Source organism: Lissotriton vulgaris, chromosome 9, assembly GCF_964263255.1.
Source record: "Lissotriton vulgaris chromosome 9, aLisVul1.2, whole genome shotgun sequence".
NCBI lineage: Eukaryota > Metazoa > Chordata > Amphibia > Caudata > Salamandridae > Lissotriton > Lissotriton vulgaris.
In genome coordinates, this window is record NC_141697.1 from 668,556,676 (window position 1) to 668,580,362 (window position 23,687).

General features: G+C 46.8%; 1 protein-coding gene across 3 annotated transcripts in view; it reads right to left on the reverse strand.

Annotated features, from left to right (window-relative positions):
* MARK4 (microtubule affinity regulating kinase 4) overlaps nucleotides 1-23,687 on the reverse strand; it is a 608,126-nt gene that overhangs the window by 320,818 nt on the left and 263,621 nt on the right. For all 3 annotated transcript variants that reach the window (XM_086938381.1, XM_086938382.1, XM_086938383.1), the window contains exons 6-7: nucleotides 23,133-23,203; nucleotides 20,184-20,240 (exon numbers count right to left, since the gene is read on the reverse strand). In XM_086938381.1, the coding sequence (XP_086794507.1) occupies nucleotides 20,184-20,240; nucleotides 23,133-23,203 (128 nt within the window). The remainder of the gene's footprint in view (nucleotides 1-20,183; nucleotides 20,241-23,132; nucleotides 23,204-23,687) is intronic.

The window sequence follows — 23,687 nt, forward strand, 5'->3', positions numbered from 1 at the left end:
TTTATCCACCTTCTTCATTGCTAAGATCCAAAAGGTACAAGATAGTCTTAGGACCACCCCTCTTGCGCAATGTTCTTCACATGTGCCCCCCACCCCGTGCATTAATGCACCTAGCCAGCTCTTCTCGCACTTCATACCAGCAGAAGTGAGCGATGTTTAAGCCATTCTGAAATCATTGAACTCAGGCTTGCCTGCGGACCCCTGCCCTGCGAGGGTCCTGGGTGGGGTGGCGGAGATAGTCTCTCCTGAGGTAGTGGTGCTTGTTAATGGCTCACTTCAATCTGGTAGAGTGCCCCTGCAAAGGAAACATGCCGAACTCCTCACTCTCCTCAAGAAGCCTTCAGCTGATCCCACTCACCTTTCCAACTATCGCCCCATCTCCCTTCTTCCAGCCTTAGCTAAGGTGTGCGAAAAGGTGGCCTTTAGACAGCTGGAGGGATTTGTGGAATCTTCTGGTGCTCTCCACCCGGCTCAATCCGGGTTTAGGACATCCTTTAGCACCTAGACAGCGCTGGTGGAGATAACCGAGGCTATCAGGGAGTGCCTGGACGCGGGCGGCAGGGTGCCTCTGATTTTGTTGGACCTCTCTGCCGCCTTCGTTACGGTACCCCATCCCCAGCTCCTTTCTCGCTTGTCTGACATTGGCATTACTGGCATGGCCTGGGACCGGGTTAAATCCTTTTTGGACAGCCGCTCCCAACGGGTGTGGATGCCTCCTTTCTCTTCATCTGCCAGTAAAGTGTCCACAGGGGTTCCTCAGGGGTCCACTCTGAGCCCCCTACTTTTTAATATCTACCTAACACCCCTGATTTATTTGGCAGAGAAGCTGGGTGCCAAAATCATGGCTTATGCCGATGACACCCAGCTCCTCTTTACTTGGAAGGGCTCTGATCTTCAAATCGACGTGGCCCATCGGTGCCTGTCGTCAGTATTTTCTTGGTTGGCACAGGAAAGCCTTAAATGCAACAAAGAGAAATCTGAGGTGCTCCTCTATGGCCAATTCCCTCCTGCTCTTAGAGAATCCCTCTGGCCTCTGGGGTATCCATGCCCCAGTGGGGATAGTGGTGTCACCAAGAACTTAGGAATTTGGTTCGGGGACGACTTGGGCTTTCATGAGCAGATAAGAGACTCTCAGGGGTTTGCTTTGGCACGCTTAAAGCCTTTAGGTAGTTTTTTCCCCTACTCCCCCGCTCTGCTAGGGAGACTGTGGCCAGGGCACTCATCTTATTGTGCCTGGACTACGCCAACGCCCTTCACATCGGCATCCCGGGGTACCTCCTGGGAAAGCTGCAGATTATTCAAAATGCAGTTGTCAGGCTCCTGTTTAACATCCCGAGGAGAATGAGCAGACGGCAGCAGCTAAGCAATTTGCATTGGCTCCCCGTTGCCCAGCGAGTGCGCTTCAAAGCTCTGACCATGCCGCATAAGGCACTCCACGGTCCAGGCCCTGCCTATATTAGTTCAAGGTCTGCCTTTTAACTTCCTAGCCGTCCTTTTCGCTCCACCCTCCAATGCCAGCTGGTGGTCCCTAGATTTCGACGCGCTGGCTTGGGGGGCAGTCCTTTGTGGTAAAGGCAACCACCCTGTGGAATGCTCTGCCAGATGACCTCTCTATCTTCAAAAAACTCTTTAAAACTAATCTGTTTAAACAATCGATCTAGCTCTTCTGCATTTCTCTGTCACCGTTCTCCTCCGCGCCAGGACACTCTTGGGTAGCAGTGCGCGATATAAATCCCCTTATAACATAACATAACATAACATAACATATTGACCAAAATTAAACAGTTAGAGCACTCTTATTACTCTTCCAAATCAAAGGAATGCCTATCTGATCTTATAAAACTTAAATTACAATTTAAACAGGACACAACCAATAATGCTTCCAACTCTTTACTAAAATCTAGTGCAAAATAGTACGGAGGCCAGAATAAAGTAGGAAAATTATTGGCTAACTATTTAAAGGTTAAGCAGAATAAACTTAATATAGAATCGATTTTTGATCAAAACCTTCAGTTAAAATTCAAAGATGATGACATTCTACATGAGTTTCTCCTCTTTTACAAGTCACTTTATTCTTCTGAAACTCTTGCCTCTAATCAAACTATCTCCACCTTCCTCTACAAAATCCAATGTGATACAAGCACACGTACAGATCTCTCATCTTTAGAATCTGACTTATCCCAAAAGGAACTCCTTCTTGCTCTAAAAACGCTTAAAAAGGACAAGGCACCAGGCCCGGATGGCTTCACTGTAGAATTCTTCACCAACTTTGCTGATTTACTCATTCCCAAATTACACACCCTTATACTTGCCTTTTTACAATCTGCTGAATCTCATGGCTCTTTCTCAGATGCCCTTATTTGTATTATACCTACGGATGGCAAAGATCCCCAATTTTGTAAAACTTATCGCCCCATTTCTTTGGTAAACATTGACTATAAATCTTTTCCAAGGCTTTGGCTTTACGTTTAGATTCTCATATGTCCGGATTATTAGGCATTGAGCAATCTGGTTTCGTCAAAGGACGACTCATCACCGATAACACCTGTCTGTTCTTCAATATTCTTTCGAAAATTTCTCACACTAGTCATTCTTAGGCAGCTACAGCTTTGGATGCAGAAAAGACATTCAATAGAGTTGAATGGCCTTATCTTTTCAGCACTCTAAAATGGTTTGGCTTTGGCCCAAAAATTACTGCGTTCATATCTCTTCTGTACTCCAATCCAAGAGCGGCCATATCAGCAAATAATACAATCTCCTCTTATTTTCCTTTAGGTAGAGGTGTCAGACAGGGTTGCCCTATCTCTCCCTTTCTTTTTAATCTTGGTCTGGAGCCTTTTTGATTGCGGATTTGTCAAATAATAACATTCACGGTTTTACCTTTAAAGACGCTACTGTTAAGATGGCAGCTTATGCTGATGATGTCCTCTTATTCCTTTCACAACCTCAGGCTTCCCTTCCTGCCTTTTTAGAAGAAGTTGACTCCTTTGCATCTGTCTCTGGCTACAAATTAAATAGAGACAAATGTGAAATCTTGCCCCTTACCAAGTATACTTTCAAAGCTGAATTTACTACTTCTGGCTTCGCGTGGAATCCGAAGTATATTAAATACTTGGGTTTACATTTGAATTCTTCCATATCAGGAATGATATCTCGTTTATTTATTTATTTTTTAAACTTGTAAGGCGCGACAGCTACCCAAGAAGGGTTTCCCGGCACCGAGACACAGCATAAAGGTGGCAGGGGATTTCTGGTTATTCAGTTATTGTTCGAATAGCCAAGTCTTGACGTGCTTTCTGAACCTAGCATGGTTTTTCTCTTTTCGAATGTAGAGAGGGAGTGCGTTCCAGAGTGATGGTCCTAGGTGGGCAAAAGATCTGCCTCCCATTCTTGCAAGTTTGAATCTTGGTAAGCAGAAGTTGGCGGCTGATTGCGACCGCAGGTTTCGCTTGGGAGTGTAAGGATGGGCTAGAGCTAAAAGATATTTGGGTGCAATGCCTGCTTTGATTCTGAACATGTAGTTCAGGGCTTTGAATGAGATTCTGCTTTCTACCCTGAGCCAGTGGAGCTCATGGCGGTAGCTCGAGACTCCGGAATGTTTGGGGATTCAGCACAGTAGTCTGACCGCGGAGTTTTGGACAAGCTGCAGCCGACTGATTACCGCTTTGTTGGAACCAAGGTACAGAATGTTAACGTAGTCAAGCCGTGATGTTATGAGGGCATTGACTACGGTTTTTTGAGTGGAGGAGGGCAGCATCCACAGGATTTTCCTCAGCCATTTGATGATGGTAAGGCATAGGCCGACAACTTTGCTGGCCTGTTTCATGGAGAGTGAGCTGTCCATGATGACTCCCAAATTACGTACTTGGGTAACTGGTATGGGGAAATTTCCCATCTGGTTGGGCCAGTGTGAGGGGTTCCAAAGATCTCGTTTTTTCCCTAGAAGAAGAATCTCTGTTTTGTCTCCATTTAGCTTTAATTGATTACTTGTCATCCAATTGAGGATGTTTTGAAGCCCTAATTTGAGGAGGGATGGGGATGAGGGACTGGATTCAGAAAGGGAGAAAATAATTTGGGAATCGTCGGCGTAGGTCATGAGGGTGAGTCCAGATCTTTCCGCAAGGTCTGCCAGGGGTCTGAGGTACAGGTTAAAAAACAGGGGGCTTAAGATAGATCCCGGTGGCACTCCGTGAGGGGCTTTGAAAGTATCGGAGCAGGCCGAGGAAGATGTTATTTGGAAAGTCCGTTAAGTCAGGAAGGACCGGATCCATTCGAGCGCTTTCCCACGGACGCCATTTCTGTATAACGCCTTAATGAGTGTTTCATGGGATATGGTGTCAAAGGCCGCGCTCAGGTCTAAAAGCACGAGTGCGACCGTTTGACCATTATCAAGGAGGTTCCGGATGAGTTCCGTGACTCCTAGAAGGGTGGTTTCTGTCGAGAAACCAGCCAGAAAACCCGATTGCGAAGGATGTAGGAGCAAATTGTTTTCGGCAAAGGTGGATAAGACCGAGTGGACGTGTCTCTCTAAGCATTTGGAGAACGCAGGGAGTAGCGATATGGGCCTGTAGTATGCTGGGATTTCTGGATTTGCTGTGGGCTTTTTTAGCAATGGGGTTATCATTGCGTGTTTCCAGAGGGCCGGGACTGTGGAAAGTTCTAGCGAGGAATTGAGCATATCAACGATGATTTCCAGGGAGCAATCTTCCAATTGTTTGATTACTTTGATGGGAATCGGGTCCCGGGGGAGCCGGATTTAATGGTCTTAAGGATAATCTTTAGTGTGTTAACCGTGATGGAAGGCCAGAATTCCAAGGGGTTCTCAATGGAGGGAGCATAGTCCGTGTCAGCCAAAGGGGATGGGTCATTATTGTTAGTTTTAATGTCCCTGATGATTTTCTCAATTTTCTCCGTAAAGAAACAGGCTAAATCTTGGAATTGTTGAGTATTTAGAGGGGGAGCCGTGGCTGTGGTTTGTGCACCAGCAAGTTCTTTAACCTTGTTGAACAGAGTTTTAGGCTTAAAGGTAGCTTCCATGATGGTGTTCGAAACAAACCGGGCTCGCGCTTTTGCGCAAGCAGTGTGGTATAAATTCCTGGCTTCATGGTAGTTTTTTTTTATGTCAGGGTCGTAGTCCTTACGCCATTGACGCTCAAGTGCCTTGCATTTAGATTTTTCTATTTTCAGAAGGTCATTAAACCATGGGGCAGGATGACGGTGTCTGTTTCCTTTGGTCTGTGGGGTGGGTAAGCAGAGGTCAGCGGCATCGCTAAGCCGCTGACCTATGTCGTTGCTTGGATGATTGTACACAAAGACTCTCTTCTCTAACTGCGAGATGGCATCCTTTATATTTGTCTTGGTGGGGTCAGTTAGACACTATAAATATGATGCTTTCCCCTATAGTTTTATACACAATTTCTAATATTCCGGCGTCTATTTCTTCGAAATATTTTAGAAAGCTTCTATTCTTCACATGTTTGCTCAGCTCACTCACACTTTGAAACAGCTTGTGCCAGTATTTATTAACCTGCGGACATCCCCGCACTAAGTGTAAACATTCTATGCAATAACTTGTAGCGGGCTAGTCTGTATTTGCAATTCAATGACAATTCCTTAGTGTGTCCACAGCAGTATTCCTACAGTGCATCAGTTATGCTCACTCCTAGGTCCCGTGACCGTTTTTCCTTGGCCCTGCAGGTTCCTTTAAAGTATTTCCTTGAAGTGAGCAAGGGACACTTTTCATTTTAGTTGAAAGCAAGGAGATCTACATGACACCATTGACCGAAAAGGTCCCCATGTCATAGTGCAAGGAACAATCATTAAGGGCATTTTTAAACAATATCATGAGCAAACATGACAACATCCGAGCGACTGACAAATCTGCCTCCCCATCTCCTCTCACTCGAGGTAATCTGTTGGCCCAGAAGATGGTAATGACACGTTTGCTGTATTGAGACCTAACTTCTATTTCAAGCTGACTTCAACAGATGAAATGGATTCGCTATTAAAGCATGTGAAAGGCAATGATCAGAGTTTTCACCCAGTACCTGCATGGGGGCAGCAGATCATGTGACCTCTTTATTGTTACCTTTCCAGTCATCATTATCAGTTTCGAGTGGGGAAAGCTTTGAAATTTCTAAAAAAAAAAAGTTGACACGCTCTTCACTGCTGGAAAAATAAATTTGCACAGTCTGTATCTTGGACTCTGTACTGTGTTCCATCGCCTTTCAGTTACCCCAGTGCTGCCACCATTGGAGCTGTGGAACCACGTCCGAGCCTCGGCGTCTTCTCCCCGTGCCTACTAAAAGTGAATGCGTCCTTGTGTAACACAACTGGTGCTCATGTAAGGCGCTCTAATATCTTCAGGTCGAGTTTGAAAAGAAAAAAAGCATTCTTTGTTCCCTGCGGGTTTGAACCTATTGCTGGTCTTCCATTTATTAATGACCTAGAGAGGGAGAGGAGTTGGCCTAACGTCTAGGGCAGTCGAATCTGGGAACGGGGTTTGAGTCTTGGCAATGACGCTGAACATCCTGTGATTCTGGCCAAATCACTTAATCTCCCCATGCCTAACAAAAACAAAAACAAAATGAATGTGTCCTCATGTAATGCAGCTGATCCTATGTAAAGCGCTCTGATACCTGATTAGAGTCAAGTTTGCACTATATAAAACTCTGTAAGAAGGTTGTAGCCAAAATGCTACCTATTCAACTGAACATCTTTCAAATTCTCGACAAACTGAAACTTGATACAAAGTACTAGATAGTGTTTGTTTAACTGCAACTAAGGGTGAGATACGTTTTTGATACAGAGGAGCATTAACTGCAAGCTGGCCAACTTTCCATACCTACAGGAATAAGACAGGAGTCCCATACAAAAGGTTTGTCTCATTTTTAAACCAAAGAGTACAACTTATATTGGGATGAAACAGACTTCTCACATTACCTGTGAGTTACTGCAGGAGCCACTCTCTCCAATGTATGTGACCTATCTTAAGAGTGAACACCCCTTACTCTCAGCAGACATGTCACGTACTAATAAAAAAATAATCAGCCGCATACAGGCGCTGGAGAGGAGGTCAGATGATAATCTACTCAGTTGCCTCCATGACATCATGGCATGGATGGTAAATGGAAACTGTCTGCAATTACAAGGCTGAAGGACAGCAGTGATTTTGTTTGGCAGGAGGGCAAAAACAGCATGTATTTTAGCATTATTTATCCCAGCTTCCATTTTGCCAGAGCCAGACTGCAAAATCTAAAATTAAAAGAGTGGGGATTTTACTGGATAATGTTTTTTCATTCGATGCCCACATAAATGAAGTCACAGAGAATATCATGCTCCATTTATCATATTAAAGATGAGCGATTTTGTTTGCTCAGCGAGTCAATGTACTATGTGTTAAGATATACCCAACTCCATGCTGGTTTAAAGTAATGGGTTGAATTGTGTGTCTAGTCATAAATAGACTAACTTAGAGAACCCTGGACACAGGTACTTCATTGCAGATGATTGCGTCGTGGGTCCGTTCTGGCCCCTCTATTCTGTCAACCAGAGGTCTTCAAACTTTTTTGCTCCGAGTCCCCCTAAGCAAAATGTTTTGAGGTTTGGCCCCCCTCCAAAACCTCATGGCAAGGTTTGGGGGAGCGGGAGGGACATGGCTGCAAGCAGGGGTCAAGTCTTATGAGATGATTTCAGGAGTACTTTTTCTATAGCTTATAAATTGCACTAAATATGAGACTTCTAAAACAGCCGATGCATCAAACAAAAACGTGCATCATCCCAAAGATACTGCTCCTCGTAATTGGGGTGGTGTGAGCCTCTCACACTCTTGGAACCCAATGCAACTACACCTGCAGCGCTCATGATAACTGTAGTCCTGAGTAGCAGGCTTTCTCCTCTGCATCTTTTACCTCTTCCTCACCATGACGGACCATCACCTCGTTTCTAATGCTAGAAAGGAAAATAACCTACCATGCCCCTCTTTTTTAAAGGTAGACAGTCATAATTGTGATGCAGGAGGCCCCTCAAACCCCTGGGTGCCAGTCCTCCTGCATCTGCTTCCTTAATGATAACCAGCAGTGACCACTTACACACGTGGCAGCAGTGCAAGTTTCCCTAATGAATGAATATTCAAAAAAATGTAAAACACTTGTACTGTCCCCTTATTTGGGGTATCTCTCTGAAATAGCGGTCTCTGGTCATCTGTAAACTTAAAAATGAGTCCCCACACAGTGCTCTCTATTCTGGGCCTTCTCTTTGACGATATCTATGAATCTCACTCCTTTCCTCTATCTCTTAGACCCTTACTGCGAGGCCCCATGGGTCAAGAGGAATAGGCCTCTGCATCTGAATGCAATCCTGATGCCACCCCCTTGAACTCAGCTTTCACCAAAAAAACTGCCACTGAATGGCTGACTTTGAGGTACCTCTGCCTGAAAGGGAAAGGGTGTGGAGGTAGTGCAGAAAGCTAAAGAAACCAGCCTTCTTACCAGCTGTTAATCAATTGAGTCACTTAAAGCCAGCAGCAGCGTTTTCCACATAATTAGGAGTTTACCGCATTTGCTCCATAATTCATAATCTGCAGATTCCAACAAAAGAAACTTGATTCTAGCTCACACGGAACAAAATTTAATTAAAACGTGGCAAAGTGTTCCAGAGTAGTGGAAGGCCCTTTGCAAAGATTGACTGGTAATCCTGTAGCTGCTTACTGCTGTATTTGGGTGTTAAACTGGTACTAATGAGGTGAAATATGTCCACTGGCAGTATTAACATGAGTTAAAATGAGAAAATAATAAAGTAATGCTAACCACAAAATGTGCTGCACTGTGCAGCATATTTTACTTTCTCTTGCTGTATAATTTAGTCAACCCTGCCGCATGTGACTATTATAAACTAATGGGGTAACCCATTCACTGTCCGTGGACCTGGGTATCATACGGTATGGAACAAATGTATTTTACTCTAACCCACAATTCCAATACCACACAATTCCACAACTAACAATTCCAATGCAACCCATATCATTTCACTCCATTCCAAACCAAAACAAATGGTAAAAAACATTATCATTTACAACCCCAATACCGCTAACTCTCCCAAAAGTGAGACCTATTGCATTGCAAATGCTTGTTTTGGGATGTAATGTAGGGGTGCTATCAGCAGAGATCTGGAAAAGTGGAGACACTTGCAAAAATGTCTGCATTAGATTTAGTTTGATTACTTATTAATAAAAAGTATATTTCTAGTTTTTGTTCCTCCTGAAGGCTGCAAAAAACGTTTTCATATTTACAAGCCCCTCTAGATAAAATCTTATTGCATTAGCCTTCATCACTACAGATCAGAAAGAAGCACTCTTCAAAATTCTTCTTATACCCAGGGCCACTGGAATTATGAGATTGTTTGGCCGCTGCAATTTTGGCATAATTATAGATTTGACACATAATCTATCATGTTCCGCATCATCTGCTGATATTAACAACAACCAACAAATGGTTCTAGCTCAAACGGCTCCAAAGTTAGTAAAAATGCAATGACACGCCGTGGAAGGCACTTGGCAAAGCTGGCATGATCTTCTTTCTGTTGCTTATAGTTATATTTCGGTATTAAACTAGTACTAAGGAAGTGCAATCAATGCCCAGACAGTGTTACCAAGTTTTAAAATGAAAAAAGAATGTAGCAATACTATTAAAAAACGTACCGCATAATTTGCCTTTTCTTGCTGCATCATTTACTCATCCCTGTTTTATAATTTGGCCCTCTTCGGCTGCATAATTCCAGTGGCCTTGCTTATACCCTGGATCTCAAGCTAAGCATTTTAGGTCCGTGTGAGGTACAGGCGCTCAAGAAGGCTAGAACCAGGCTCGGTAGCTCCCAGGCACCTTTGAAATGCCTACAGTATGCTAGAACTACCCACTCTTTGATGTGCACATTTTAAATGTTATAGTTTTTGAAACAAGAAATTATTAACTCTTATTCCCATGATATAATATGACAACTGTGAACCGAGACAAGTAAAAACAGCAATCCCTTTTCATGCTCAAGACCAAGACACTGATCAGCAAGACACATCCTCTGAAACACAACCAAAAGCTTTCAACAAAAAAAACAAGTTAAAACGCAAAGTACAAAAGTTGCATTTATCACTGCACAGTTAAAACTCACATTCAAACAAACTCTCAAACAAATATAGTTTTTTACCAAGACCTCCCACCTCTACACCACCAAGGGGCTCCTGGCTAGGAACCCCGGACATGGTAACAACAGCTTCTGCATTGACTCCCCGCCATTTCCCAAAGGACCATTCACCTGCTTCCACTGCCGCTTCTTCTGTGACAAAGAACCGCTTCCCTGCACTGGAGCCCACGTCACTACTACCCAGAAAACCACACAGACAACCCGGAATCGTTCCAATGCATCCTAGTAAATGCCGGATCCCTCTGAAAACATGCCACAGAAATCTGGGACACCATAACCACCCTCTCCCCAGATGTTATCTTCATCACTGAAACACGGCTCAGCCCCTCATCGAACCCCAACATCGCCAAAGCAACACCTGAAGGCTACAAGATGATTCACTGAGTCCGCACCAACAAATAGGGTGAGGGCATGGCCTTCATCTTTAAGGAAACCATCCGATGCAGCACCACCATCGTCAACCCCATCCAACTTATTGAACACCTCAACTTCTAACTACAGACCGATGCCAAGACCTCGCTCAGCGGTATCCTCGTCTACAGACCCCCCAGGACCCCTAGCCATAGACTCCTACCAATACATCCAACTTGGTGACCTCAATTTCCAAGTCGATGACTCGAACAACACGATCTCCACCTCCCTCCTGGAGAACCTGTACAACGTCAGTCTCATCCAACTGGTCCCTGAACCTATGCACAAAGTAGGACATACACTTGACTCCATTTTCACCTCCAGTGATAGAATCAAATTCAGCCACATCACAGACCTCACCAGGACCGACCGCACTTTCGCTCACTTCCAAAGCTCGAAAAATCCTGTTGCCCACGTGCAGTAGCAAGCCATATTTAATCAGGACAAGCTATTTTTAGGGCCACCTCGACCGTTCTGGTGAGCTGACAACAGGTGCTCTGCTTACTCACAAAGTGATTGAGCAATAAATGCCTTTTGAGGAAATATGAAATATCCGATACCGCGTCCATCTTGTATTTTGCCTCCATTTTTGTATTGCCATAACCCAGGCCCGACTTCAAGGTTCGCGCTCGGCACTCCCTGTCCCTGAACGAACACAAACGCTCGCTAAAAAGCAAACTACTCCCGGTTAGCTTTGCGCAAGCGAGTCAACCTAGTACACAAAGATGATTGTGCGAGATCCCAGCCCTACATTGTGGCTCATGTTTATAGTTAGGCTCATCTGTCCTTGTAGCGGGTGGTATAAGTCATGAAATGTATTGCTGATTAACTATGTTATAAAAGATATTGCACGAGTGAAAAACAAGAGCATGCGATGATCACGCCGTAGTCTGACAAACAATAGAAGTCACTGCTGATTGGTTGAAGTTTTGGTGTGTCTACCACTATAAAAGAATGTACGCTGTGGATTGAAGCAGCGGTCTCCCGAGAACTTACTTTGTTGTACTTCTGGGACTACTGTTCATGGCTGCAGTCAAATAAATGTTTGCTCTTTCTCACGAAGAGAGTGTTCCGTGTCTCTGCGTACCTGGACAGGAGAACTCTTAAGATTTCAGGCGTCCCCTGCGCCGCCCGAGCATAATTTAAAATCCAGTTCTTCAATTTAAAACTTGTTATCTTGTCAGAGGTCAAAAGTCAGTTAGTTTTCCTACATTTGCTTTTCTTTCTGTTACTGAAGTTAGCGGATTTTGTAAAGTGAACTGTGTGACAATCTGGATGAGTCAAGTTCATGGGTCAAGTTTATTACAGTTAGGTCGAGTAGTGTATTCAAATTACTGAACCTGCAGATGTATTAACCTTTTTATGATTTTTCGAGCCCTGACTTTACCATCTCTGTGGCTCAGAACACCATCACCAAGAACCTTGGCTACTCCCACCGCAGCTGGAGCAAGGAACATACACAATACTATACACAGTGGACCCAAACCCAAAACTTCAGCAGACCTTGACCTGGCCAGCCAGAATTTCTCTGCATGGATCACCAAATGTGTCAACAGACCCACCCACATGAAACCAGCAAAAACCAACAAAACTTCAAAACAAGTCAGTTGGTACACCCCAGAGCTCAGAACCACCAAGCGCACTCCTACCAACTCAAGAAACTATGGCGCACAATAAGGACCCCTTCGAAGGAGCCATTTACAAAGCAGCCCTCAGAAACTACATCCTGCGCAGCAAGGAAGCCAACACACCGGCTATAACGGCCTGCATCGATACAGCAGCCGACCACATGAGAGAACTCTTCAAAATAGTCCAGGAATTCTCCAACCCTGCAGCTACAGAGAACACCATTCACCCCTCCCAAGAACTCTGCAATACCCTCTTGGACTACTTCCACAGCAAGATCGCCACCATCTGCAACAACTTCGACCCCCAACCCATGGCCATCACCTCAAAAGCCTTGTCCAACGAGCGCACATCAGCCGAATGATTACCACTTGGTCTCCACTTACCACTCAGACCACCACAGCCATCATGTCACTCATCCACTGTGGGGTACCCACCAATCCCTGCCCCAACTGCCTTTTCAACCTCTGAACCAACCCAATCATCCTGGAAGTCACCAGCATCGTCAATATCTTCAACTCCAAAGCAGTCTTTCTGGACAGATGAAAACATGCAAAGGCCAGACCCCTCCTAAAGAAATCCTCTGCCTTCCCCAGTGAACTAAAAAAATATCAACCAATCTCCCTGCTCTCGTACCCGGCCAAAGTACTTGAGAAGTCCATCAACCAACAGTTCACAGAATACCTGGAACAAAAAAAACTACTTTACCTCTCCCAATGAGGGTTCCATGCCAACTACAGCATTGAGACCGCACTGATCACCTCCACAGACAACATCAGAACCCTCCTCAACCACAGAGAGACTATAGCCTTAATCCTCTTCAACCACTCGGCGGCATTAAACACTGTTCCCCACCACAACCTCATCCACAGACTATGCAACATCGGCATACAACAAAACACCCTCAAGTGGATCGCCTCCTTCCTTACTAGACACACACAGAGCACCGGCTTCCCTCCTTCACCTCCGAACCCAAGGACATCCTATGCGGCATACCCCGAGGATTAACCCTCAGCCCCACCTTGTTTAACACCTACATGACCCTCAATCGCAGACTTTGCCAGAATGCATGGCCTCAACATAACTTCATATGCAGATGACACTCAACTTATCCTCTCACTCACCGAAGCCCCTCCACCGCCAGAACCAACTTCTACAAAGCCATGTCCAACGAAGCCCACTGGATGAAAGACAACTGCCTTAAACTCAAATCCGACAAGACAGGAGTACTAGTCTTCAGGAAAAACACTTTCGTATGGGACCATAGCTAGTGGCCAGCGGAACTCGGACCAACACCCACCCTTACAGACCATGCATGCAAACTAGGCATCATCCTCGACACTCAACTGACCATGAAACGACAAGTCAATGTAGTCGCTTCCTCCTGCTTCCACACCCTTCGCATACTCCACAGAATCTTCCGATGTATCCCAGTCAACACCAGAAAGACAGTCATTCAGGCCATCGTCACCAGCCGCCTCGACTACTACAACAATCTCTATGCCGGTACTCCACCCAGCTCCTCAGGCGACTCCAGACCATACAGAATACCGCTGCCAGACTCATCCTGGCCCTTCCCAAATGGACCCACATTACCACTCACCTCAGAAACATCCACTAGCTCCCCATCCAGAACAGATGCCAGTTCAAGATTCTAACGCACACCTACAAAGCTCTACACTATCAAGGCTCAGCTTACATCGACCACCAACTGAATTTCCACTGACCCGCTAGACGCCTGCCCTCCTCCTCATTAGACCATGAGCAGACAGACCCCCTGCATCCATCATTCCTACATCGCCACCAAGACCTGGAACGACCTGCCCCTCCATCTTCCAACAGCACCCTCCCTGGCGGACTTCTGAGAGAAACTCAAAATCTGGCTTTTTGAATGAAAGGTCGCACCCTCAGTGCCCAGATACCTTCAGCGGTGACAGAGCTGTGCTATATAATAATGATTGATTGTGTGAGAGAAAGTGTGTGCATGCGAGTGAGACAGCAAGGGAGAAAGAGAATGGGTCTGTAGGGCCCTTGGCAAAGACCAATCTAAATACATTATTTACTTTTCAGAGCTGAATTTAAAGATTATACCTGAGTTCTTAAAAGCCTGATACTGAAATAATTTGAGCATCTAAGAAAAACTTAGATGGCAAAAAAATAATTTCCAATGATATAATCCAATTCATGGTTTGAGACATTTTACTCTAGCAAATGACCTTAGAGGATGCAAAAATTCTGCCAGTATAGTGGAATTTTCAAATTCGTGTGCGCAAGATTAAAGCTGGGTGGGTTTGGCGGCATTCCTGGGAGGGTCTCCAAACAAAGTGTGCGGGTATTCACATACGCCTTAAATGTAGTTTCACACTCTGTAGGTGTGCATGAAATATGTTAACTTTCAAATGCGCATCAGCGTCACGTTTACTCGTTTGGATAATCTGCAGGGCTACATTTTACAAGTTTAAATCTTCAAAGTTGCGTTGCATGCCACTCTAGCTGATTCTCTGCGGTCGTTCGGGAAACCCTTTCAAGATGGAAATGTGCTACAAAGAATCTGACATTTTGACTCCGCCTTTTATGTGTGACTTCTTCATGTAAATAAGTTCAACGCGAGATGGCGCTGTTGCTCTAGTCAAGGAGGAGGGAATTTACAGGGTTAATTGTAACCCAATAAATTCATAATGCGTATTTAGCGATTAAAACATATGTTACGAATCGTATGGCTGTGTGTGTTTTACATTCTCCTAGAAGATAAATTAGAACAGAGTTGCAGAAAATATATTAGCAAAAGAATGGGAAAATAGCATATCGAAGCGGAAAGGTCCTGGGAGGCTTAGCCAGAGTAACTTGCGTTATTTTATTTAGTGCTTGCTAAAGAGGTTTTGTAGGTTCACAACGAGGTGAACCAGCCCTGTCGAGATATGTGTATCACGCTCATAGATAGCTTCTAGATCTCAATAAAAGGCGATTAAACTCACGGAGGTGGCAACCAAGGATATGAGAGTCAAAACATCTTTCCAAGCACGCGGCCTACCAGCGGGCGTGACCAGTAGTCGGCTTGGCCCCAAAGCTTCAAAAGCGAATTACGAATATGTGTTTGGAAAACGCTCATAAGGGTAAACCACTACAACTATTTTCGTGATTCACTCATACCGAAGGTAAAAAAAGATGGCGCCCAAAACAAAATATTGGTATAAAATATATCTAATGTGATTACATCCTGCTAAGGCTAATGAAATTACACAGACGGGTCAGGTCACAGAATTAAGCACTGTATTGTGCTATGTTTTCTTACGATTCATTGTATGGGCTCTACGTCCTCCTAGCACGACTGCCTCACAGAACAACAGCAGATGGCTGCGGTCCCAGACTACAGTGCCTTAGGCCCAAAATCTTCACACAATATGAAAACCTGTAAATCCCGATTGTCAAACGTTCATTCTCGCTAGGAGGTAGCAGGAGAGGTAAACCTAGTCTTAATATATGCCATGTAATCATCCCAGCAGCCCACCAAAGAATCCTGTGAAGTTATCAAGGGCAGGTGGAGGCGGCACTGACTTTTACCAATGCGGGTAGAGTAGAAGCTGGTGCCGGTAACGCGGGGCTTGGAGTACTCGTTAATGTTGGATCAAGGAGAGTGGGACAGGCTGCTGCCCTATGCAGCAGCAGCAGCAGCAGCTGGGGGTGGATGGGGCAAGGTGCTGTCCTATGCAGCAGCAGCAGCTGGGGGCTGGATGGGGCAGGCTGCTGCCCTATGCAGCAGCAGCTGGGGCTGGATGGGGCAGGCTGCTGCCCTATGCAGCAGCAGCTGGGGCTGGATGGGGCAGGCTGCTGCCCTATGCAGCAGCATAGGGCTGGCTGCTGCCCTATGCAGCAGAAGCTGGACCTGGATGGGGCAGGCTGCTTCCCTATGAAGCAGCAGCAGCTGGGGGCTGGATGGGGCAGGCTGCTGCCCTATGCAGCAGCAGCAGCATAGGGCTGGCTGCTGCCCTATGCAGCAGAAGCTGGACCTGGATGGGGCAGGCTGCTTCCCTATGAAGCAGCAGCAGCTGGGGGTGGATGGGGCAGGCTGCTGCCCTATGCAGCAGCAGCTGGGGCTGGATGGGGCAGGCTGCTTCCCTATGAAGCAGCAGCAGCTGGGGGTGGGGGTGGATGGGGCAGGCTGCTGCCCTATGCAGCAGCAGCTGGGGCTGGATGGGGCAGGCTGCTGCCCTATGCAGCAGCAGCAGCATAGGGCTGGCTGCTGCCCTATGCAGCAGAAGCTGGGCCTGGATGGGGCAGGCTGCTTCCCTATGAAGCAGCAGCAGCTGGGGGTGGATGGGGCAGGCTGCTGCCCTATGCAGCAGCAGCAGCATAGGGCTGGCTGCTGCCCTATGCAGCAGAAGCTGGACCTGGATGGGGCAGGCTGCTTCCCTATGAAGCAGCAGCAGCTGGGGGTGGATGGGGCAGGCTGCTGCCCTATGCAGCAGCAGCTGGGGCTGGATGGGGCAGGCTGCTGCCCTATGCAGCAGCAGCTGGGGCTGGATGGGGCAGGCTGCTGCCCTATGCAGCAGCAGCAGCATAGGGCTGGCTGCTGCCCTATGCAGCAGAAGCTGGGCCTGGATGGGGCAGGCTGCTTCCCTATGAAGCAGCAGCACCTGGGGGCTGGATGGGGCAGGCTGCTGCCCTATGCAGCAGCAGCTGGGGGCTGGATGGGGCAGGTTGCTGCCCTATGCAGCAGCAGCTGGGGCTGGCTGGGCGAGGGCTGCTGTCCTGCGCAGCAGTATAGGGCTGGCTGCTGCCCTATGCAGCAGCAGCAGCTGGGGGCTGGATGGGGCAGGCTGCTGCCCTATGCAGCAGCAGCTGGAGGCTGGATGGGGCAGGCTGCTGCCCTATGCAGCAGCAGCTGGGGGCTGGATGGGGCAGGCTGCTGCCATATGCAGCAGCAGCAGCATAGGGCCGGCTGCTGCCCTATGCAGCACAAGCTGGGCCTGGATGGGGCAGGCTGCTTCCCTATGAAGCAGCAGCAGCTGGGGGCTGGATGGGGCAGGCTGCTGCCATATGCAGCAGCAGCATAGGGCCGGCTGCTGCCCTATGCAGCACAAGCTGGGCCTGGTTGGGGCAGGCTGCTTCCCTATGAAGCAGCAGCAGCTGGGGGCTGGATGGGGCAGGCTGCTGCCATATGCAGCAGCAGCATAGGGCCGGCTGCTGCCCTATGCAGCACAAGCTGGGCCTGGTTGGGGCAGGCTGCTTCCCTATGAAGCAGCAGCAGCTGGGGGCTGGATGGGGCAGGCTGCTGCATTATGCAGCAGCGGCTGGGGGCTAGATGGGGCAAGGTGCTGTCCTATGCAGCAGCAGCTGGGGGCTGGATAGAACAGGCTACTGTCATATGCAGCAGCAGCAGCTGGGGGCTGGATGGGGCAGGCTGCCGTCCTATGCAACAGCAGCTGGGGGCTGGATGGGGCAGGCTGCTGTCCTATGCAGCAGCAGCTGAGGGCTGGCTGGTGCAGGCTGCTGCATTGTCCTATGCTGCAGCAGCTGGGGGCTGCATGGGACAGGCTGCTGTCCTATGGAGCAGCAGCTGAGGGCTGGCTGTTGCAGGCTGCTGTCCTATGCAGCAGCTGCTGCGGGCTAGAAGGGCAGGCTGCTGTCCTATGCAGCAGCTGAGGGCTAGATGGGGCAGGGTGCTGTCTTATGTGGGTGCTGTCTTATGTAGCTGCAGCAGCTGGGGGCTGGATGAGGCTGTTTGCTGTCCTATGCAGCAGCAGCTGGGGGCTGGATGGGTCAGACTGCTTCTGTATGCAGCAGCAGCAGTTGGGGGCAGGATGGGGCAGACTGTTGTCCTATGCAGCAGCAGCTGGGGGCTGGATGGGTCAGGCTGCTTCCCTATGCAGCAGCAGCTGGGGGTGGATTATGTGTGGTATGATCTGTTGAGAGAGACAGTAGATAGGGATAATAACACGAGCCTGAAGTGCAGAGATATTTTCATACTAGTCTAGAAGTGGTAGTAGGTTTGGTATGATTGTGAAAATCATTTTATCAGGCTGTGGTGGGTGACCCATCTTTGGATAATCTCCCACCTCACAAACCTCATCCTTGTAGGTGTGAGACATCCTTAGAGCGAATATACAGTTTCATCAAATCATGTCCTTCCTTCCAGTGTCTGAACCCAAAATACAATCAGCTGGCATCCAAGGAAGGCGAATAGAAACTTGGACTCTCAGACATGATCAGAGGTGAGGATTATACCTTCTTTTCCTAATTCTGAGCTCAGCAGTCAACCAAAGAACAGTAATTTATTAAAACAAGGATAACATGGCCCATGAGTCTTAAAATAAAGACCCTAAAGTGACATTAAACCGTGGTCAATCAGGACGCAGCACAGTCATAAGACCGTTTTTCAATGGACATTATCGTCTTTTCTTGCTGCTCGGAACCCAAATCAAGCGTCATGCTCTGCTCTTACTATGTCTGTGGCCTGGTGTCATACTTTAAATATTGCATTGCATCTTTCTTGTTGCTGCTGTTGCTTATCTGCAGTGCTGCATGCTGAACCATCCACAAAGCATCTCTAGAACACAGTGAAGCTCGTCTCTGCTCCTTGTCAGTTAGGTAAGTGCAGCACGAAAGTTGATCACTTCATTTCTATTAGAAGTGTTGCTGAAGGGCTGTTGTGAACACACATGCAGAACAGATGCTATGGAAGCTTGTCGCCTCTAAGCTAGTTGACTCCGCCTCACCCAAACATGGTCATACAAGGGATCCATTTGGAATTGATTGGGTCTCCACCTGAATCCTGCCACCCAAGACAAACTTAGTTTACTTCTCAACAGAATCATCATAATCAAGCCTGGGTAGATAGTACCTACAAATGGTACAGCGCTGCAAGGAAAAGATGCAGTAGCTGGTGTTAGAATGGGATTTTTATGTCGATCTGACAGTTACATTGCATACCCTACATCCTTTCACTAGAGCTGGTATAAAACAGGATGGCCCAGAATCCTTAACACATTTGGCAGGCCTTTTGGTCATTGCCCATTCCCCGGTTAGAAAGCATCTTTTAGCCTCATAGGAGCGTCGAACGTTCAGCGCCCAGTGCTGAACGTTCGAAGAACGAATGCTGGCCCGTCGGCCAACGGTCGTGCGCAGCACTGGCAAGGGAAGTGCTTGCGACGACCGTTGGCCGACGGCAGCACTTAAGGGGCTAATATGCAGATTGCTCAGATGAGTTAGATTCAGTGTCATGAGTAGAGGGTACACCAGACTGTGGAAAGTAAATACAGTTCTGAATTTTCTGCAGCAGTAGTCAGCAAAACCAGAGCGTTCTAGGATGATACTGTCAGCCAAATTGGTTCTTTTCTGCCTTTTCGCCAACAGTAGTGTGTCTTAAGTTAGAGCTGGAATTATTTTTTTGCACCAGAAGGAGTTGCCTTGAAGGAATCCAGGAAAACGAAAGGTCTACACCAGATCAATTTTTGTTTTCCAGATCATCCAAATCTTTGTATGGTCTAATATTCGCAGGAATATGAGGAACTTTCAGCTGAGTACAGATCATGGAATAGAAAGCCCTTTTTAGCTAAATAAACTGAATACATTTGCAAGCAGTCTGATACTTCATTAAAGTGTATGCCAAAAGTTTTTTTTTTTTTCCTCAGGGCACCATCAGGAAAATACCACTGAATATCTGAACCATCTGAAAGTACACATGCCAAACTATTTCATAGGCATGCTTCTATTTCTTACACACAACGCGGGAGTAAATAGGAGGCCTGCATTGAGAGGCTGGACTTCAGACCAGGATAGACTGGACTACATGGAGGTCCACCCCAGTCATATAGAGAGTTGTAAAGCCTTGTGATTTCCACAGTACTTATTAGAAGGGAACCCACACTCCACAACACACACAATTTATATGCAGGGCCAGCACTTGCTTTTCCTGTGGAAGGGAGCCCCTCCCCCTTCCGGAGTTCACTCACCTTCAAGTCCCTGTGCACGATGTTCTTCTGATGGCAGTAGTGGACGGCAGACACGATCTGGGGAAAGAAGACTAACATGTCAGTGGAGGCACCTCGGATATGTAAGGCAGGGTGTGTCATGTTAATTCCCACTCGCTCCAGCCCCCACAACAATCGGAAGAACGGGACACGTACTGGACAAGAAACATTCGTTTTTAAGGCAAGACATCAGAAACGCCCGCATGGCCGCGCGTGAAGGGACATGCTGGGAAAGTGGCGCCTTCTCTTGAATGCATCTGGGCTGAGGCCTGCAGTGCGCGTGAATTATTCATGTGCTGGGAGTTCTGTCTGTTTTCCTGATCGATGGGAGGCATGCGGCAGGCCCTGTGATGGAAGCGGTGGCCCCGACCCATCCTTTATTAATTAGCAGGGAAAGCAATCAATGCCGGGACAGGACGGATCAATTAATGAGAACACAGAGGCCAGCTGTCCCCTTCCACGAGGAACAGAGCAGGCAACAGAGAACTGGACACGTGTCTGTCCCTTTCCACCCTCCTCCCATACCACTCCTTCACCAAAGGCAAAGCCACCTCAACACTGCTCCAGTCTGTCCACCTGCAGCCAGCGCCCTGCGGCTCATCCACAGCCCAATCGGTTGCAGCTCAGCATAGAACTCCCCTCCCATCACCCCCTGCAACTCAGCTACAGCCAGTATCCTTACAGCTGCCTGCAGGCCACGGCCCCCCAGCCCTCCACTGGTGACGCAGAGCGGAGCCCTGCTGGGCTCTCATTAGTGAGGCGGAAGTGGCGTGGGAGGGGGTGTGCCCTCGGAGAGCCGTGCCTCTAATTTGAGAGGGAGAGCACGCTCTCACTGCCGCTCACGTTGTGCCTTCACGAGCGAGGAGGAGGTGGAAAGGAAAGTGCGGATAAGGCAGCAGGAAAAGAAGTGCAGGATCCTTGTTGATTTGTACGTGCTTTATTGTTGTCACAGGAATTGGCATCATCGAAAGTGGCATCACAAGACACGACTTTACAAGAAGTGGCATCACGAGAAGTGGCATCAGATCTAAACCCCTCACATATATGTTCAGCAGGGCTATCTTGTGTACGTTTGATCACATTGCGAGGATAATAGCACAGTGAGCTATGGAAGATGATATGTGGCTTCTACACCTTGCAATCCCCCAGTTTTATGTAACACATCCCGTACATTAATTTACAAACCTATGATTTATTGTACAGGTGATATGCAGATGATGATGTAAAGCGCTCTGACACCCCGCATTGGAATGAGTAGGGCTAGACAAGAAAAAATTGTGGGGGACAGGAAGCTATACCACCAATTTAGGGTGGAAAGCCTCCCCATAAAGTCGTTCAACAAAAACTGGGCGAATGACTTAGACTTATATTGCCACTCTTGCCCATGTGCGGAAGATACCTTGTTGCATATCCTTTTTGTTTGCCCTGCATGTAAGGCATCTCGCAGAAAATGGCTTAAGCCAGTTTGTGCACAAATGGGAACAAGATCTTCTCAACTGGCTTTGCGTATTCTAAAGTCTGACACCAGCGAACTCATAGTTGTTGCCATTGCAAAATTCTGGACATGGGCCATAAGAAGGATTAGGATACAGGGCATTTTATAACCATGTAGGTACTTTAATGCCTTTTTTGCCATCTTGTAATAGGTGTTTTGGAGCTCTGGTGTCTTTTTCCAACCTAAATAAGCTAACGTATGCCATATCCTTGTGACTAATTTTGCCACATTAATTGAGGTTTCATTCTGTCAGTATGATTTTATTTATCTTTGGTGATAAAAGTCCCTATACGAATTTGGAATCAGACAAGTAACTGTATTTTAATGAGTTTTATCTTTTGATATTTTTATATGTTTTATTAAGACAAATTTGGTTTTAATGCTGTTTTGTACATGTGTCTTTTATGATTGTTCATAATCGAATAAAGACTAACTGAACTGAAATTATTTTAACACCTCATCAAGGGAAGTAAGCTCTATATAAATGCAATTTGCTTAGTGTAAATACTGAGAAAGACCAACATATCTGATATTCTTACAGTGCATGCATATCTCCCAAACAGGGACTGAACAAGGTGAAAAGCTGCCTCTCTTAAGTATGTGTGAAGTGCTAACAAGGTGTGAGCCTGTGTTCACCCTCCGCTTCGTTTGCATCAGGAGTGAGGCTCCGGACTGCTCCCAGCCAAGAGACTAGAACAAAAGGAGGTCTGATGACGCCTCAAATTCGGCCTTTGTTATGGGCCCAGCAGGAGCCTTAACCCCTTCGACGCTCATGACGAGCTCAGCTCGTCATGAGTTACGCCTGTCGTACGCTCATGACGAGCTGAGCTCGTCATGAACCGCGGGTTTTTTAAAAACTCAGCGCACAGCGGGAAAACGCGTAGCGCGCATTTTGTTAAATAAGAAAGCCCCGGCCCAGCCTGCAAGGTGTTGCTTGTGTTGTTGCTTGTTGTAGAAGGAAAGCAGACAATGTGCAGGTACTGCTGAAAGTGTGAGGGTGTTTGGAAATCACACTGGACCAGTTCAACACATTATTCAGTGGGGCCCAAATTCTTGTCCAGGTGGGCGGAGTTCACCCTGTGAAAGAAGTGGGTGGATGCCGTCCACCCGCGTGTTACCCCGACTCGTTCCCTGGTAGAACTTTAAGGCATCAAATCATGAACATTAATGAAACACTACAACGCATAAGATAAATAAAATAAGAAGCATCATTACAGAAAGTGGTGCCTGGCTCTCAGTGGAAAGTATAAACGGGACCGGAAGCAATGATCTGCTCTGTCTTGTGAAATGAGGATTGAATGGGCAGCTGTGTCGCTCCCTGTTGATGAGGCAGAGGTGGGTGGCAAACAATGATGGAACGTCACCACTGGAGTAATTAAACCTGAAAATGCAAGTGATACTGTGAGGTGAAAGAGACGCCATAGCATTGTTCTGACCTGTCGAAATTTGGCACGCGCCTCCTTCTCCTTCATTCGTCCGTGGGACACAAGGTAGTCAAACACCTCTCCTGCAATAAACACAAGAACATCAGGGATTGCAGGAAGGGCATCGGGGGAAAAACAGTGTCTAGTGGGGATAAAAAGCAACAGGACAGAAGGATAACAGAAGGAGGGAAACATTGCTTGCGGAATTGATCATCGCTTGCAAAACTCCCCCTAATGAACTAGTTTGTTATAAACTTTATCAATTTTTAACACCTCTTATCTATGTATTAACATGAGAACTTTTAAAAGCTGTAATAATCGAATTTTATATATTATTTGTGGTCCTCAGTGGAGTACCAAACCAAATAAAAACTTGTTTACTGTTACTGTTACTGTTAAACAAAAGTAAGCTCTCGCAACTACATGTGTGTACATCCAAACAGGGTACAATGACCAAAAGTTAAAAAGAAATGCAGAAGCAGGTTCCTTGGTGTAATTCTTCTTGTCACAGCAAGATGTTTAATTTTCTCCAGACTTGAGAATGGTATCAATCGCCGACACGTGTTT